General features: G+C 45.7%; 3 protein-coding genes across 3 annotated transcripts in view; 1 reads left to right on the forward strand and 2 right to left on the reverse strand.

Moving 5' to 3' along the window:
• arhgef25a (Rho guanine nucleotide exchange factor (GEF) 25a) overlaps positions 1–2,912 on the forward strand; it is a 39,654-nt gene extending 36,742 nt beyond the window's left edge. The window contains exons 13-17 of the mRNA XM_067239293.1: positions 98–289; positions 586–766; positions 1,086–1,309; positions 1,652–1,801; positions 2,790–2,912. Coding sequence (XP_067095394.1) covers positions 98–289; positions 586–766; positions 1,086–1,309; positions 1,652–1,801; positions 2,790–2,909 — 867 coding nt within the window. The 3' untranslated portion in view covers positions 2,910–2,912. The remainder of the gene's footprint in view (positions 1–97; positions 290–585; positions 767–1,085; positions 1,310–1,651; positions 1,802–2,789) is intronic.
• The window catches only part of stat6 (signal transducer and activator of transcription 6, interleukin-4 induced), a 113,989-nt gene that overhangs the window by 9,344 nt on the left and 86,202 nt on the right, over positions 1–18,443 (reverse strand). The window lies entirely within an intron of this gene.
• Positions 6,645–8,151, reverse strand: sp5l (Sp5 transcription factor-like). The gene is made up of 2 exons (XM_067240670.1): positions 8,038–8,151; positions 6,645–7,694 (listed from the first exon to the last, which is right to left on the reverse strand). The coding sequence occupies exons 1-2, from the start codon at positions 8,089–8,091 to the stop codon at positions 6,645–6,647; spliced, it is 1,104 nt and encodes a 367-aa protein (XP_067096771.1). The 5' UTR covers positions 8,092–8,151.

Here is an 18,443-nt window from a genome sequence, read left to right on the forward strand (position 1 = left end):
TATCAGATTTAAACTCCTCGCCCCCAAAACACGATCCTGTGAGAGTTTATATTTTCTCCCGTGAACCAATGGCTGCCTTCTGACTTTGTGTCCCTAGGGGAAGATCACGGCCCAGGGGAAGCTCCTTCAGCAGGACACCTTTACCGTTATCGAGCAGGACAGCAGCTTCCTGTCCCGCGCCAAGGAGAGGCGGGTCTTCCTGTTTGAGCAGTTGGTCATTTTCAGCGAGCCAATCGACCGCAAGAAAGGTTTCTCGTTGCCGGGCTACATCTTCAAGAGCAGCATTAAGGTTAGTCTCTTCTCTAACCCTCTTAGATTCAAAATGCTCCATACGCAAATGAAAGAGCTGTCTGGTTGACAACGGTCGTTAAAAAGCAACCAGTTTTTCTGGACAATTCAAATGATTTCACACAGGTAATGAGTTACATAATAGATACAAACACGAAGGCTTACGCAACCGGTTGTGCGATGACGAAGCCCGGTTTTCTTGGAATTCGTGCATCTTGTTCCCTGCGCGAGGCGTTTAATGACCTGCACCGCACGAGGTCCTCTCAGCAGATGCTAGTCAGATGGGATTTGTTCCAGGTGAGCTGTCTCGGGGTGGAGCCCAGCGTGGAGGGGGAGCCGGGCCGCTTCGTGTTGACGTCTCGCGGGACCGACGGCAGCGTGGTGCGCTTCCAGCTGCAGGCTGCCTCGGCCGAGGTGGCCACGGCTTGGGTCGACGCCGTGGGGCACATCCTGGAGACCCAGCGCAACTTCCTCAACGGTAGGAGGAGAAAACCTTCGACCCTTCATAACCGACCTTGACTAGACCGTTCAGGGGCCTTTCATCTTTAACACTGAGAGACTTTTACCGGTCAAGTAATAAGAGCCGATGCAGTCTGCATGAAGGATGTGAAGGCAACCTAGAGGGCTGACTGAGGGGGTTTAACTGGGCTGGACACAGTCCATAAAATCCCAGCACTGATTTGACCTCAAAACAGATGGAAGGATTAGACAATCACGCTTACAGAAATGCGGGGCACTTTTAAAGCCTTTCTTCCTTTCAATCTATGTTCCTCTCTGTCTCTCCTCGCAACATACAGCCCTGCAGTCGCCTATCGAGTACCAGCGGCGCGAGAGCAAGTCCAACAGCCTGGGCCGCAGCATGAGGCCCACCCTGTCCTCCACCGCCGCCCTGCGGCCTCACTCCTCCGCCTCCATCGACCGCCAGCGCCTGCCCTGCCTGCGCTCCTACAACACCTCCCTCCCCACCCTCTACCTGCCCAGCCAGGGCCAGAGCCAGGCCCCCGCTGACAGACACCGCGAGGTGAGGGCCCGTGTTTGACAACAAACAGAGAGAGGCTGTCGGGGCCCGCTGGGCCAGTCAGACTGGAATGGCCTCCAGCCAAGCCTGACGGACTATATACAGCTCTGACATAGATGGTGCTCACAGGAGATATGGGATACACACTGTAGCAATGACCAGCACAGGTCCGGGTGTAAATAGACAGATGGCACATACAACATTGATGCAAATGAGATGAAAGATAGTGACCCGCAGTCTTGATTTTACAATATTACCAGCACCTAACAGTTCTGAATTGCCTTTCATAAGAGAAACTGTTAGTGGTTTTTCTTCATAATTGTCTGCTGTCACTTGCTTTTGTAGTCTACACTGGTCCATAATTGCCAAGCGGAGGTCAACTCCCAGACAGTCTCCCCATCACACATTCAGCTGGCCTTCCCTGACCAGGCTGTGCCGCTACACTGCCAAACTGTCACCAACGGGCTGTTCGGCCCCGCCATGCAGAACACACAGGTACGAACACACACGCACACACTTCATTACTCAATTAAGTGTTCATTTTTTCTGAGAAACTGATTTACATAGTAAATTGGCATGATACTTCATTATATTTATAGTCTGAGATAACTACCCTTGTCCGTAAGATGGACAGCAAACCAAGCCAACAGAAATTAATTAAGGGAACTAATTGGCCAGTGAAGGAAGGAAGATAATTCGAGCATGCTCATTACTGTTAATTAAAAGGCTTTAATGAATCTGGTCCATTTGTTCTCAGACATGGGGAGGGGGGAGCCAAAAGGTGTGCTGTTCCACCCCCTGTTGGACAAAATGAAAGGTGGAACGGCAAAGAAACATGGCAAAACACATTTTTATCCAGAAACGGACAACAACTTTAGAGAGGGATTCCAAAATAAAATTATGGCTCAGACTTTTCTATTGCACAATGTTGTGCCGTCGGCACAAGTGTTGCTCAATCCCTCCACAATGGACACACAGCGTGCATCCTCATCCATCCAGCTTGCACATAGCTGTCACCGTCTGGCTGGGTCAACAATAGGGGCTGTCCAGCGGTCTGGTTCAGAACCATCATGGACTACATCTCCCTCTGTCAACATTGTGCACTTGTCTCTTAGTGGCCTGGCACTAACAGACAGAGCAGTGCTTTGTCGTCGTTTCTGTGTTTACTTAGGCTGGATGGGCTGGGCTCGTAACAAACAGGAAGGAGACCACGCCGGAGGAAGTCAGAGATGCCTATCAAAGGGCTTGATTGTTCTCTTATAGACATATGGGAGAGATGCATGGAATTGAAGCGTTGTTGTGACTAGTTTTGTAAACAGCAAAAACAAATTATAATTTTTTGAACAAAGTTCTTCATAGTCTCCCAAAAAACTGTTTTTGCTTAATGCACACAGTAAATATCTGTGGGTATTTGTGGCTTTGGTAAAAAAAAACAAGTTTCATGTGGATGACCGTGTTCCTAATACAGTGTCTTCCCCAGCAGAGGGCAGGAGAGGGTAGGGGCCTTCATGAGGCAGGAACCCACACTCCCACGGTCGGCCCGGCCCCCTCCTCTGGACGGCGCTCCAGCAACCTGACCCAGCTGGCTGAGGACGACCTATGAACTCTGAGGGGGGGGGGGGGTGCTCTGGGGGGGGGAGGGGGGGGGGGGGCGGCCCTTGCAGGCTGGCGGCGAAAGCTCGGCCTGCTGGTGTCCTCTTCAGCTTCCTGAGACCCTTTGGCTTCTCCCTGATGTTTCCCCCGGAAGCACAAGCCAGGAGAGCGATGAGGAAGTGACACGAACGACTGTGGTTTTCGGTTGGGCGCTTGTCAGCTTGCGAGAAACTCCCTTTCACCCCCGCTACTACGTGCTTGACTGTGGTGGAGTTGAGTGGAAGGACGCTCGCCGGACACGTGGGGTGTTGCCTCGGCGATGACTCATTTTCTTTTGTTTTTTCAAGAATTTCTATATACTGTATATTCTGTCTTTAAAGGGCAAGGTGAAGAAAAAGGACCATTCCTGATTGGGAAGACCACTGGAGGTCGCTTGTGTGAAGTGTATGTGTAAATATGCGCGTGTGTATGTGTGTGTGCGTGTTTGTATGGCGCGTGTGTGTGCAAGTGTACAGTTTGCACAGGATAGGCAGTGTATGATGTAGATGATTCCCCTTGTATTCTCTGTTTCCCCCAAGAGGGACAATGGAAATGAGTGTGTTTTGACTTCTTTGGTTCCTTCAACCTGCTGGTTCTCTGATTGCCATTCGTGAGGACAAAACATGACTATTTAGAGGCTAGTCCAAACGTGTCCAAACACTGCGATAGCCCCTCCGACACAAGACAAGCAACCAAAGCAGGGGGGCGACAAACACACTTGATCTGGATACAGCAGATGTGAAGTCATCCGAATTTCCAGCAACAGAACAGAAGCTCCTGGCGTCTGCCACGGTGTATCAAAAAGGGCGAGAACTCTCCCATGCTCTCTTATTCTGTTTGAGTGTTTCCACTGAAGTTGGCTGCTGTTTGATCCAGACCAAAAAGGGGGCAAGGGAGCCCCCTAGAGGCCTCGTGCCTGGGTGACGTCACGGGGGGGCCTGGGTCATGAACGCGGTAACCTAAAGCTTGTCTCTTGGTTGGACGTGCGACGTGGAATGTGAGAGGGACTACAATGTCTGCGGCCAGAACTCCAGTCCTCCTGGAGCCTAGGTTGTTATATCACATGGAGTTTTGTTCTTAGCCAAGATGGGAGTTGTTTGACGTGGTTTCAGATGAAATGTGCTAAACGGTCCAATCAGCCTTAATCTTTCTATTACTTTTTGCTACCACACAAAATTCTGCTGAGCCTGCATCTCTAAGCAGCTTTGATTAGACACTATTAATTAACTGGATAATTGGTCGAAAAATTTAGAAACTTTTAATAGAAAAATGCTGAATCTGCATGCGACACTTGTGCCAAAAATGAGGGGCTTCAGATTTCACACTCGCCTTCTCAGTTCAGTTACTGTTGCCACTATTGTGTATAGCGAAGACAAAGTAACTGTCTTCATAAACTTGAGACCTCTGCTTAAAATACATGTCAAAGTGTTGGTGTTATTTTAGGATTGCCAATTATATTCTCAAATTGCAAACTGAAGCCATGCATCATTGATACAGTAACAAGAGGGAGGGGGTTAGGCAGTCTAAACTCACACCTGTACATTAAGCTGCGTTACTGCTCATGGCCAGCAGAGGGCCCTACAATGCTTTTACACTTCCCCTAGCAAGCAGCTGCATTGAAGATCAGTTGGCTTCAGTATCAATGTACCACAAGCAAACTTTGCCTTTTACATTTGATCCCTAAATAATCCATATTAAACGAGTGATATTCTAAAAACAAATCTGGCGTAAGACTTAATTTGTGATTTCCCTCCTGTTTTACAAACTGTTGTATTTGATTGAATTTTTATGATCAAGTATTGGTGTAAGTTACGTAAAGATCCACTACAACCTGGATAAACAGAGAAACTAAAGCTCACGGGACAGTATGTTGAGATGCCAAGTTTCACTGAGTAGACTCTGCTATATCATATCAAATAAAAGTGTCTTTTTTGTGGGAAAATGTTTTGGCGTGTCTTCTTCATGTGTCTGTATCTAAATGTTACGGGTTAGTTAAGGGACTAACCTTATTAGAATAAAGGAATTAGAATAAAGGAAGTTACAACTGAGTGGATGCGATGGGAGTTCATTTGAACAATTCACTTAAAAAGAAACAGCCTTTTTCATTGAGAGAAAAGGCATGGAATTTCACGTTTCAATTGACGCCCCCCCCCCCCCCCCCCCCCCCAAAGAGAAACTTCAAACAGCCACAAAGACAAAGAGAAGCAACCCCTGGACCAGCAGACATCTGGTTGGTTCGGCCCCGAGAATAAAGGGCCATTCTGCAGCAGTAAAGCCTGGCCTGATCGTAACACGCCTGTGATATATGGACGCCGGGGAGAAAAGGGGGCGAGGGTATTAACTTTCACAAGGGTGCAGAATCAAAGGGAGTTCTTGTCACCACCAAGGGGGTCTTAACAACAGGGGTCCCATTCAGAGGGGATTCCTCCCAAGTGCCCTCTGTTGCATCTGTTGACTCGATCTCATGCATTGGGTGAAAGAAAACACTCATTAAAGCCACATGACTGTGAACTTGATTGCAGAAGGCAAGACAACTGCCCCTCTGTCAATGGGCTCAGTATTTACTTTGAGGTGTAAGATCTGACAACATTCTAAACATCCTCTTTCCTTTATGCCCACAGATTGCCGCTATTTGTATTCTGAATGCGATCCAATTATCATTGAAATAAAATGAGATGTTTTGTGAATTGAATGCTATTCCTCAATCTTCACACGTTGGGTGAATTAAACAGTAAGCACTCAACTTTGAATATCTATGACAGAATGTCTTAAGGCAAAGTAAACCATGTTAACACATTTGAAGACGACAATAGAATCTGTTTTGGCACAAAACTATGTTTATTAAAATGTACATGCATTTTTGTTGTAGGGCAAATATACACATTATCTACAAGAGGCTTACACATTTAAATTGATATCCTATATTCCACAGCAATGGCAACTCACGCAAGGATTAAATATATTAATCATTTTGCAGATACAAAAAAAGAGTTCATTTTCACTTTCAGCACTGGTCTCATCCTCTACTGGTAGATTCGTTAAATACCTTGTTGAATAATCAACAGCAAACAAGGTAATTCAACTGGAAACTACAAAAGACTGGAGCAACTCACCTTCTTAGTACGACTACAATGTTCAAATCATTGATGTGGACTTTAAATTGCATATTGTAAATTCCAGTGGTGAGACAACTCAAAATGTGAAATGTGCATTATCTTAAATTCTACATTTTGTTCCTGAGCCCCACATACATTCATCAAATGTATTTAAAACATGTTTAAGTGAAATGATAAAGGAAAGCCTTGTACTGCTGCTGAATAAAACAGGCAGGAACGTATCTCTAATATTGCCTGTTAAACGACTGGAAAGAAAATCAGGAACACTGCTTTGTTATTGTTGCATGACATTCTTAAATTGATAAGTCTTGAAATTCCTTGAACTCATATAAACTCCTTATCGAGTGTATTGCTCCTTACATTGGTTGTCCTAAAATGCCTCGAAAACACATTGTGGAAACAATATGATGAGGGATCAGACCAACGCTGAAGTGAAAAGTATGGCTTTGCCTACAGAAATTGAGAAAGAGAAGCTGTGACGATTGCTTATCTTCCTGTCCCCAGTTAGTTAAACACAGTCTCCTCATGTCTCTCTCTCTCTCTCTCTCTCTCTCTCTTTCTCTCTCTGTTCAGTGTGATTTGGCCCCCTCTTACTCCCTCTTGATGTTGGTGAGAAGGGGGTCGGAGGAACCGTGGTGGGAGGGCTGTCCAGCCCTGGTCTTCCTGCCCTGGTGGGTCTTGACGTGTTTGGACAGGTGATCGCTCCTCATGAACCTCTTGCCGCACTGCTGGCAGCCGAAGCGCTTCTCCCCGGTGTGCGTGCGCAGGTGGCGCTGCAGCTCGTCGGAGCGCGTGAAGCTCTTGCCGCAGAAGAGCCAGTTGCACACAAAGGGCCTCTCCCCGGCGTGCCAGCGCAGGTGGGCCTTCAGGTGGGACGTCTTCTTGTACACCTTGCCGCACTCGGGGATGTGGCAAATGTGCAGGCGCTTCTTGCCGAACTCCAGCCCGCCGCCGTTGGCCTGGCAGTTGGGGCACTTGCAGCGGCGGCAGCGGCGCGTGGAGCTCAGCAGGCCTTTGGAGGTGCCTTGGAGGAGGGCGGCGATCTGGGGCTGGTGGCCCAGGACTAGCTGCCTGCCCAGGGAGAAGTGGTGGTTGGAGGGGGTGGCGTTAGTCTGGGGGAGGCTCCACCACTGCTGGCCCTCCTCCATGTGAGCCCCGGAGAGGTGGTGCCTGGCAGAGGAGTTCTGGAGGAAGCTGGGGAAAGTCTGCCCCACTGTGTTGTGTTGAGGGTAGTAGGGGCCACTGCCCTGCGACTGAGAGGAGAGCACCTTGACGGGGGAGAGCTCGAATGAATAGGCGGACGGGGGCTCAGCTGGGGGGGTAAGAGGCAGCTCGTGGTGGTGGTGGTGATGGTGGTGATGAAGGTGGGGGTGAGGGCCCAGGCCAGGCTGCATGTTGCCAGGGAACTGGACCTTGGGCACGGTGAAGGTCATCTGGTGGGAGCCCAGGCCGGCGCTGGGGGCCACCTCGTTGCTCCAGAGTTGAAACATCCCTGTGGTGGAGCTTACCGCCCCCTCGTAGGGGAACTGGGCACTCTCTGAGGCCACAGTGCCACCCACCTGCCAGGCCTGGCTGCAGGTGGTAGCCAGGAATGACAGGGCGTTAGGGGCTCCCTCTGGAGAGGAGCTGGGAGTGCGGTCCTAAGAAGAAGAAAAACATACGAAAAGAAAATGATTTGTTTCTACATGCCACATATAAGTAAGGAAAGCCTACAGTTAAACATAACGCACACAGCAGTAACAGAACTTACATTGAAAAAAAGATTCTAAGATGTAAATAGGTTTAATAAATTCTCAACCCAAAGAAATCAATGACATTTATATTCATTAAAAACTGAATAAAATCTACATGTTTCTTGGTAAATTAATAAACAGTTCCTAACTAACTAGTAATCAACACATTTTAGAAGTTATTCAAACTCATGAGTTACTTTATGCAATATATGTCAACCGAATCAAGTATATTTTCTCAAAATGTACAAACCTGCAAAAATGTATGCAAGAAGTTGTCAGTCCTCTGTATAGTCAGCGCAGCCATCTGTCCACGCGCTCCGTGTCTCCGCACCTGCAAGACGAGCCGCGAGGAGAGGCAGCGACGCACGAAATAAACCAAGTACAAGCAGCTGTGAAGGGAAGTGATTCACACGCACTCGGGTCCAGAAGGACCGCCAAACTGAGCAGTCCGAGACTGAGCACGAATAATCCAGTAATTCAAGTTTTCCTTGTTCCGCTTGGCAACAATTTCAGAGGTCTGAGAAGATGAACTCTTTCCAGTATACTTTTTTTCCAAACCAGTCGTCTTCATACGACGAGAGTGCCTTGTGAAGTGCGAGGAAAGTATCGCAATAAATCCTCTGGATCATTTCAAACACGCCTGGGCTGCATCTTCTCTTTATAGAGAGAAAAGGTCCTCTCAACGGGGTCTCTTAAGTATGTTCCAGGAGAACCAGTCAATAGAGAGATGTGAGGGAGGGAAGGGGGAGGAGGGAGGGGGGGGGGTTACATTGACAGTTTGGTGAGGGGGTGGGCTGCTGATAATTTCACTCCATTTCAACCAAATGCTGACCTCAGGAAATAAACCCTTCTGCCATTGTCTTGAAAAAGTTTAAGGTCACGGAGATCCGCAGTGTCAAAGTAATTGTGAATGAATACAATATAAATACGAGTTCAGATCACGATTTTTTTCTACTATAACAACGTAAAATCAAGACTTTACTTTGCCTTAATACAGCAGGCATAATGGAAGATATGGTAGGATTAAATTGATTAATTGGCATAGGCAACAGAACGTTGTCCAAATTAGTATAAAAAAACAGTATATGAATTGTAAATAATAAAAAAGGTATAATTGAAAATATTTGATTAGCAGTGAACTCAAAATCAGTTTGCCAAGAGTGATTGAGTGAATTGTGTGCCTGGCATTACTGTTACAGGAGTGGAGTAACCACCATCACATGTAACCACCATCACATGTAACCACCATCACATGTAACCACCATCACATGTAACCACCATCACATAAGATTGAAAACAACTTATGGTCACAATATAACTTCATATCTGACGCAATCAAAAAATTTTGGTTACATATGGGGGACTAGGGATTAATTGAATTGACTGTGGTTCACTCTTCTCTAGACAGTGTCCTGGGTGATTTTAAGCGGTGACCCAAGCAAGTCACAGCACCCTTGCATGAAATGTTTACCCTCACAAAGCTAATTGATAAAACCTAATCAAAGGCTCCTGGGTTCTCACTGGTGGGTGACATGTCAAATAGCTCGCCCTGCATGACATTCTCACATTTCAGGGTTCAAGCAGAGGCCACCTCAGATCACACCCATTTAATGCAGATTGAGGTTTAATCTAATTCTGTAAGTCTGTTCACCATTACAATGTTAAGATCTTAAATCCAAGCCGGGAACTCATTTCTCATGTAAATAGCAGAGCTTCAGTCCTCTGCTCCCATCCTAACAGATCGGGATTCCCATTCAAAGAAAGGCTGATTGAACTTTGTCAGTTCTTTTTATCTGACTTAAAATATCTTTAACAATCTAAATTAATCTGTTATATAAAAAATACACATGCATGGGAATTTATCCAAACAGTTTATTGCAAATAAAAATCTTTTTATAGATTAAGATACTATACATTTGTGTGATAATTTAGATTTACGCATAATTCGAACAAGGATGTTTAAGAACAAAACTACTGATGCACATACATTCTGACAAATCAAGTTGTGTAAATTAGCTATGACATTGAATACAGTGAATGTAGATCCCATTCTGGATCTCAGTAGAAGGGTCTTTTTTAATTTGTTGAAAAAACACTACATTATATAAATTGTTGATATTTTTTACAGATCTCGTTTAAAATCTCTCCATAATATTTTACATTCACAGAGGGTATTTGTATCTAAAGAGCTGGTTATAAACTCCCTAAGCATCCTCGAATGTCTAATTGTGTAATTCATACAGGCAAAAAGCCCCATTTGACGCAGAGATAAAATAAAACTATTACGATTAAAGTAACAGTACAGTAATAAAAGAGTCAAACAAAATAATGAAATGAAGGAAGACATCAAATATGAGCGTGTCTCCCAGGCAGAAGCAGGCTGTGTCTCTCCCCGTGCTTTATTACAGAGCAGAAGTTGTTAATTACCCTGATTCTTATTTCCTGTCCCCACACCGCTTCCCCCCCCCCCTCCCCGCACCCCCCCCCCCCCTCCGCCCCACCCCCACTGTACCGACTGCCTCCCAGATGAGTGGCTTTGAAGTGCAAAGTACTCTCTCCTCACTTTGAACTGTGAAAACAATGCTCATGTGGTGGTGCTTACCTTCCCCATGTTACCTCATTTAAATAGACCTGGATACGGCTTCCACAGTTTTCAAGGGAAAACTCATTTCCAGAGAAAAAAGGGGTCCCTGTGTTCATTAAACAGCTGTTGAGAGGGATGATCAGGCCTGCAGCCTCACATACACGCTGGGCCTCTGTGACTGAGCGGCCTCGAGCCACGGCAAAACCAAGGAGGTCTGGGCCATCTTTTATGACATCATTGTAACATCTTAACCGTTTAAAGAATTCAAATAAAAGACTTCCCTTAGGTGGAAAACTGATTGCAAACCACATCCAAGTGAGAACATTACACAACAGCTGTTTGTTCATGTTACACAAACTGAAATCAACACTCACACCAACTTTATGCATTAAAATGAACTGAATGAATGGTTATTATAAGACATACTTTTGTTTAGCTCATTGTAGATAATCCTGTTTAGTATCCTGATCAATTCCCTCTTAAAAGCCCTTGAAACAATCCAGAATATGCTAGTGGCTAGTCAAGCTGGTTTTATCATGCCTGGGGGGCAGTTTAAGAGCCTCAGATCACTAAATTGTCCCAGCTGTCTGGGCCATCTGCACTCTAAAAGGCCAACCACAGAGGAGAGGGGTGCCTTTGTACTGGTGGCCATGTCAAAAAGCCAATTTTACAACACTGTGCCGACTAAATGACCCTCATGTGACAAACGTGGTCTAATGGATAGGACAGACAGGGAGCATGGAAAAGCCTTCTGCTGAACTGCCTCACTTTTAACCATCCGTCATTTCCCGGACGGGACAAGATGGTCCATGATTACCATGACAGTACACTGTTTTGGAATGGGGGGAAACAGCACCAGCTGGACGTTACAGTAGAGTCATTTCTGACTTCATTCAGACGTTTTGTTTCCTGTATCCTGTGGTGAGGTGTGGGGAGAGGGTGGTAAAATGGAGAAGATGAGTTCATTTAAAAACATGGACTTCAGGGCTAGTTAGCGGTAGCTTGGCGTTCCAGATGTTCTTCAACTTCCAGGTACACCTATCCTGAAGCAGAAAAAAACGGCACTGTCTGAAAATACAACAGACTTACCTAAATGAATGCTTATTTTCCCAGTAGTTCAATTTGCGTTCTAAAGTGTAGGAGGGGAAAAAAAGAGAAGCACTGGTTCACAAAAATTGTGAATTTTAGTTTCATAATTCACATTGTCATTATTATTTATTTTTTATTCATCTTTAATACCTCACATCAGTGCACACCTGTCCATTTGTATGTGTGCAAGTTGGAAAACTCACCAGCCATGGGCCAGACATGGACCGACAGCACACATCTCCACGTGTCAGAGAAAACTTTTATCAATACCAGGAGCACTTGAAGTTTGTTTGCATTTTGTTTTCCGGCACTCTTAACAACTTCAGAAGTCAGATCACAGGAGTGTGTGATCAAAGCGCCTCGCGGTTAGTTCTGGAAACACAGGAGTGCTACGCCACACTTTGATACTCCACATCAATATTTCAATTCAACAATCGCTTGACATGCGCCCGTACTCCCAGAGACGAAAGGGGAGAGAGAGAGATATATCTGGGAAAAGGGGGGCTGAGGAACCTGATAGAGCGAGAGAGACACTGAGGGTTAACATGGCTTCTGCTAACTTCATACCAGTGTTGCACAAAGTGCATCCAGGTTATCTGGCTGGGTTTTGGTCATCGTGTTTGAAGAAGAAAAAAATGAATTTGATGTTGTGTCTGGGTAGATTTTTATTTTTTATTTTTTTGCCTGGTGCATTTGACTGCAAGTGATTGATCCATGATCCCTCAGCCAAGAATCAAAAGGCACATGCATAATGAGCACATAATGGGCGCAAAATGGGCGTAAATTAAAAATAAATAAAATGATTTGAAGTGGTTTGGTAGGCCCCAAAAAAGGACATTCAAATGATCAACACCAGCCCTAATCTGCCGTTACACGGTTTTGCAAGGAGGTCTACCTGTTACAGCACGGTAGATACGGTGTGTCGGTCTTCTGTACTTCAGACATCAGATACTCACCACTGGGCAGGTTTCTTATGATTCCAACCTCAAAGAGGCTCAGGCTCAAACAGCCCACCGCTGTGTCCTTAATGATACACATCCCCCAGTGCATGTATGTGACACCTAACTATCCTACTGGAGTCTCATCCACATAGAACATTCCAGAGGCGCTGCTCCGAGTCACAAGCTGGGAGACGTTTGCAGCTGAGGACCTGTTTCAGGTTTTTTATATCAAAGCGAGGCAGCACTGGGGTGTCACTACTCACAGCGAGATAAAGAAAGACCTGCAACCGAATGTCACTTTGATGGTACTTAATCATTTAATCAATGTGACATTAACTCTGGGAGAAGATATTGACTAGCTTTGCTGGTTTATCAAATGTACTGCCTGATCAGGATTAAAGAGTTGTGACAGAGTGGCGTGAGATGAACCTACTCACACTGCTGTAGAGATTTGTCTTGTAACTTGCTAGGATATGCATGTTATTTGCATCACTAGTATTGTCGAAGCCTATGAATGTGTCACTAAACCAAACCGGATTGGGATTTATTGACAACAAAAAAGTATGTACATCAGTAAAAACAAGGCTGTTTTAGCCATTACTGCACTTACCTCTTTTAAGACTATGGACAACGCCAAGGAGTTTATAACCCCCAAGAGAGCTTTACTTCAACATTGTCACAAAGCTTTATGTAGGCTACATTATCAGCATGAGAACAAAGATAATTCCCATAGAGGCCTATGCATGTCTCCTACACACATCCCTCCAAACCCCTGGTCATTTCACTATTCGTTTTCTCCTGTTTTTCACCGTGTCGTGAACAGGCTCGGAGCGATACATGGATGCAAATTAATTTTCCTGGTACAGCATTCAAAATGGATGATAACTAATATACTTGTGGGAGGAAAAATTGTTTATTCATAGGGCTTGCTGTGTAAACTCTCTAAAACAACGAATTCCCTACAATAGCTGTCTGGAGAATGCCACGTAATATTAATAATGAAATAGCGAGGGCAGAAACGAAAGGGGAAAAACAATGGGGTGATCAATCACCAAGTGGCTCCAAACACACTCCTACCTACAAGAACAAAGGGTAAATAATTTGTTCCGATGCTTGACGTCGTCACCTCACGCACGTCAAGTTAACGTGGGTATCGTGTTGGGCTTGGACCGCTGCCAATTCATCTTACAGAGTTCCACCGTGGCTAGAGGCTTGTCACTCTGATACTGGCGTCTGATCTCAGCTATGTACTCTGATGGGACTCCATGTCACATGACTCCTGGAGGTAGACCAGCAACGGTGGAGGACTTCTCACAGGACATGAATCTGAGGAAACCGTCACTATTTTTTGGATAGACTTGTCACTAATAATAATGCACACACACACCAGTTATCTAGTTTGTTCTTAAGTAATTCCTGTTGGAAAAAACCCCAAGAGAACCCCCCACATCAAAATGACAGCCCTGGGCTATGGAGCTTAGCATAGGTGGCAATGACTCACTGATTTAGATCAGGTGTATGTCACCCTGAATTTATCAGATAAAGCAAGGGCCTAAATGGAGTTCAGGGAAAACGAGAACATTGATTTCTCACGAAATAAAATCCACATTAAAGTACGGCACTGCAGTTCTAGTGCTTCTTTTGTATTGGGTCAGGAGGATCCCAGACTTCAAAACAACAGTAGAGGAGGACTCTCTCCTCTCCTCTCTCCTCTACTCTCTCCTCTCCTCTCTACTCTCCTCTACTCTCTCCTCTCCTCTCTACTCTCCTCTACTCTCTCCTCTACTCTCTACTCTCCTCTACTCTCTCCTCTACTCTCTCCTCTACTCTCTCCTCTACTCTCTCCTCTACTCTCTCCTCTCCTCTCCTCTCTCCTCTCCTCTCTCCTCTCCTCTCTACTCTCCTCTACTCTCTCCTCTACTCTCTCCTCTCCTCTCCTCTCTCCTCTACTCTCTCCTCTCCTCTCTACTCTCCTCTACTCTCTCCTCTCTCCTCTACTCTCTCCCCTTGACTCTCATCCTGAGGAGTCAAGGCGGCACCTGTCCAGCCTGGACCAGCTAAGCGAACCCAGAGGCAGATGCAGTATCTGCGCGGGTACAGAGGTGTGCCCCCCCAGAGGCATCCAGTTCTCTGTGAGCATGTGCCTCCGGAGCCATCAGCCTGTTGGCCTCTGCAGGCAGCTCAGCCTGTTGGCCTCTGCAGGCAGCTCAGCCTCCGCCACGAGAGGAGAAGTGCCACGCTGCCACCACCACGACCATACGCACGAGACACCTACCTTCTCTCTCTCTCTCTTTTCATTTGGTTGGCATTCGCCGCAAACCGAGCAGAGCTTTTGAGGAGGAGAGGCGAGAAAAGTGACAAGAGAGACTCTTTCATCTGATCCTTGCTGTGTAATTTGCACCTCAGTAAGTTTAATTGATGACTACTGATCAAATGCTTGCCTTTGAAAATCAAATCTTTGGGATTGTTTCCCCCCCCCCCCCACCTTCTCAAATCCGCAAAAAGAATTCTTAATGCTCCTGATGAGGGTGTTACTCACTATGGCGGAGTCTACCGATAGATCACTTTTGGGTGAATTTGATCTCTGGCCTCATTTGAAAAAACCAGAGCCCACCTACAGAATAGAAAAAAAACAAACAAGATTCTCTACGTTAGAGAGTGTGACTTTTAAACTCAACCGAATGAGACCGTTTTCTTCCTCCCACACAGCGGTGGGGAAGCCGCCTGTTCGTCTGCTGAGTAGCGGCGGGCCCTGGCGGCGCTGTGGCGCGCGCACCCATCCTGCGCTGCACCTCTGGAGGTCTGACCTGAGCTATCAGTGTCACTCAGCCCAATGGATGGTGACAGTCAGAGCTTATCAGTGTCAACGCCACGCAGCTCGGAGGAAGTGAATCGGTTGGTTTACCCACAGCTGAACAGAAGGCTCGGCTTTGCAAAACAAACCCGGCAAACGAACGAACGGAAAAAAAAGAAGGGAAAAAAAACCCTGAAGAGAGTGATGAAAGAGTAAACAACATGGCCTGGTGACGTGCCCCCGCAGCCATGACACTTCCTAAGTAGGTTACCGCGCTGCTAACACAATTTAACACGTGGGACTCATCTTGTCAGAGACGTACGAGGAGCTTGACAAAGTTCACCTCACTGCAGGACACACATCAGGTGAAAAGTAATCTTTCAAACGCACGCACGCGCGCTCAAACACACACGGACGCTCAGACACACATAGATGCACAACACTTGATGTAGGTAAGGACTAAGGAGTCAATCTATTGATGTTGCCTAACTAATTGTAAAGCGGGGACTCAAAAGCAGATGTTGCATTTCAAAGCAGTTGTGAGCAAGGAGACAGGTTATGATTTATGCTAAAATGCGTGGCTTCAAAGCACCGCACGCGGCTTCTAAACAAATTGAACAAGTCAAGCACTATTCACCCAGGACCAGGAGAAAGCCTGGCGCATGCAGATCAGAGGAGCGTGGCTGCCGCTTGTAATATCCCTCACTTGAGGAGCGGTCCCACCAGGGGTGGGGGAGAGGGGGGGGGCAGCACAGAGAGGCTAGCGCTGAGCAGCGGTAGTAGAGAGGGGAATTGTGTACAAGACACAGTTGCAACACCTGTGCGGGATATAACCCCCCCCCCCCCCCCCCCGCAACTCATGAATTGTCAGCCTGATAGGAGGGAGGGGAGAGGGGGTGGGCAGCACCTTGAGACTTGACACCCTTTCTGTGGATGGCACTATTATTTGGGAGGAGATAGAGGAGTCGCTGAAAGATACTGGGGCTTGTGTCAACAAGCTGATGCAATTTTGGTAAACATGTACGGAGCCGGGTTACCTTAGGAAGGGAGCGCTTTAAAATGTTTTTATCGTCTCTGTTGTCTTACAGATGAGGCACTCTGGAGTGGTGTTGCCGTGATAAGGGACCAGCTGATCCCTGACTGGATCTTTTTAGAGTTTCACAGAGATAATTGTTGGTGAGGCTGTAGCAAAACCAACAATCACAAAGAATTGCACTGGGCCTGTAGTGCAAATATCACGAGACAAACATTATTCATTACAATAAACATTACATAACATTATACAGCATCAAAACTTTGTGTTAAGGTTATTTATTACATATTGGTTATTAAAATACAGTGATTAACTTATTTTAATGTAAAAAATAATAAGTAAAAAAAAACTATATACTATATTTACAAAAAGGTTAAAACAGTAGTATAGTAAAAACAATAATCCAAGTAAAGAGGAAAATACTGTTTCAGCCTACATTTCAAAATGTTTTTTGTCATGATGTTTTCCAGAAAATGTAAATAGACAGACCGTACGGACCTCTCATAAGACAGACCGTACGGACCTCTCTCATAAGTCATCTTTCCTTCTGTTTTCTTCCATTTGATGCTACCTGAATCGGGACGGGAGAAACGAATTGCTAAATTTTTAATTAACTTCACAACATCTGCACTTGTGCTTTGAGAGAGCAGCGTGCTTTCCTTTTAACCTATTCCAGCACATTTGCACACCAAGGTAGATCTTGATGCTGGCACTCGCACAGAAAGGAAGAGGGGGAAAAAAATCAAAAATGGAAATGAACTTGTGTGTGCAGATCAAAGAGGCAGAATTATTCCACTTTTTTGCCATTGCTTGATCTTCAAAAAGGAAGAAGATAAAGTAAGGGGAGAGAGTAGATGGATGAAACAGTTTGAGTTAGAGGGTTCTTGGGCTGGTTTATCAGGGTTCCATTTTCTCCACACCATGTCTGTCCATGCACTCTTAGTTGTGCAACTTCAATCTTCACTACTTCATTGTGCAGGCCTGACAGAACACTTAAATGGGAATCATTATCCCGTCTTCCTGTGTATAATACCTTCATAAGAAATGGCCTGATTGTTGGTGCCTTCAACTGAATCATATATTGAACTGCATTGGGTTTTCCCCAAATAAAATACAAATAATAACTACTGACATCACATTAGCAATTAAAAAACATATGCTACAATACGAATAATAATATTGTTGGGAGGCAGTATTGGGTCCCAAAAAAATCTACTAATTTCAACACCCCCCACTAGGGAGAGCTACTTACCTGGAGAGCTTTAGAAATGAGAAGTTTTCTCTTTATGTTTTGCCCACACTGTTTAAGGGAGTCTGTGGCAACCACAAAATAGGAGGTTCTGCAAATATTTTCTCAAACAAAGAACATAAAGAAATTTAGGAACGAAATGTAAACATGTCAATCCTTGCTTCGTGAGAAATGTCAGTTTGCCTTAAAAAAAAAAAAGAATTTCCATCTTAGATTTAGTTACCAATACTACAGTGCAGCTCACTACTGGAAAAACCTGTGAAATAGGAGCAGGCAGCCAACCCCCAGCTAAGACAGGCACCTGCATGGGCAACCTACCTGATGGGGCTGATATCACCACACAGCACAGCTTCCTTAACAAGTCCCCCTTTGATGCTGCTCACACAATGGTGTCTCTGTGGGACACCCTCCTACCTGCCTGTGTGCAGAGGGGTGTGGCCGGCCTCCCCCAACTGAAAGGACGAGCCTGGAGCCAGGCTGGTGTGAGAGACAAAGCACTGAGAGGATCGTGGGGGGAGGGGGGTTGGGGGGGGGGGGTTGGAGATTACGAGGTATGGTGACTTTCTCTGTCCTCGCCACTAGAGGATGTTGTTTGCCATCAGATCCTTTTCGCGCACGCTCCCGCGGCAAACTGTACATGAATACACATGACTCTACATGAACTATATAAACGATGCATGAACAATACATGAACCGATAAAGAACTCCTTCCAGGATCCTCACACGCACTCTTGCGGATGTCCATGTTGAGACTATGGGCGGGCTTATACAACACCATCACTTTCATTGGCACCGTGCTCCCTAGTCATTACCTGTCTGGCCCATCAGTCAGTCAACCGGGCTTATGGTGACGATGTACATAATAGTATATTATTATACTGTTATCCATTTACTGAATCTCCATGTGGTCACTTTAACTGCACAGTAGAATTGTGGCCCTTTTGTGGATCTGTCAGTGTTTATTCA

The sequence above is a fragment of the Osmerus mordax genome, chromosome 7 (assembly GCF_038355195.1).
Source record: "Osmerus mordax isolate fOsmMor3 chromosome 7, fOsmMor3.pri, whole genome shotgun sequence".
Taxonomy (NCBI): domain Eukaryota; kingdom Metazoa; phylum Chordata; class Actinopteri; order Osmeriformes; family Osmeridae; genus Osmerus; species Osmerus mordax.

Excerpts from the sequence above, each read along its gene's own strand:
- sp5l (XM_067240670.1), bottom strand. The coding sequence starts at position 8,091 with ATGGCTGCGCTGACTATACAGAGGACTGACAACTTCTTGCATACATTT. Across the intron at positions 7,695-8,037 it reads TCTTGCATACATTTTTGCAG|GACCGCACTCCCAGCTCCTC; the intron begins GTTTGTACATTT and ends TCTTCTTCTTAG.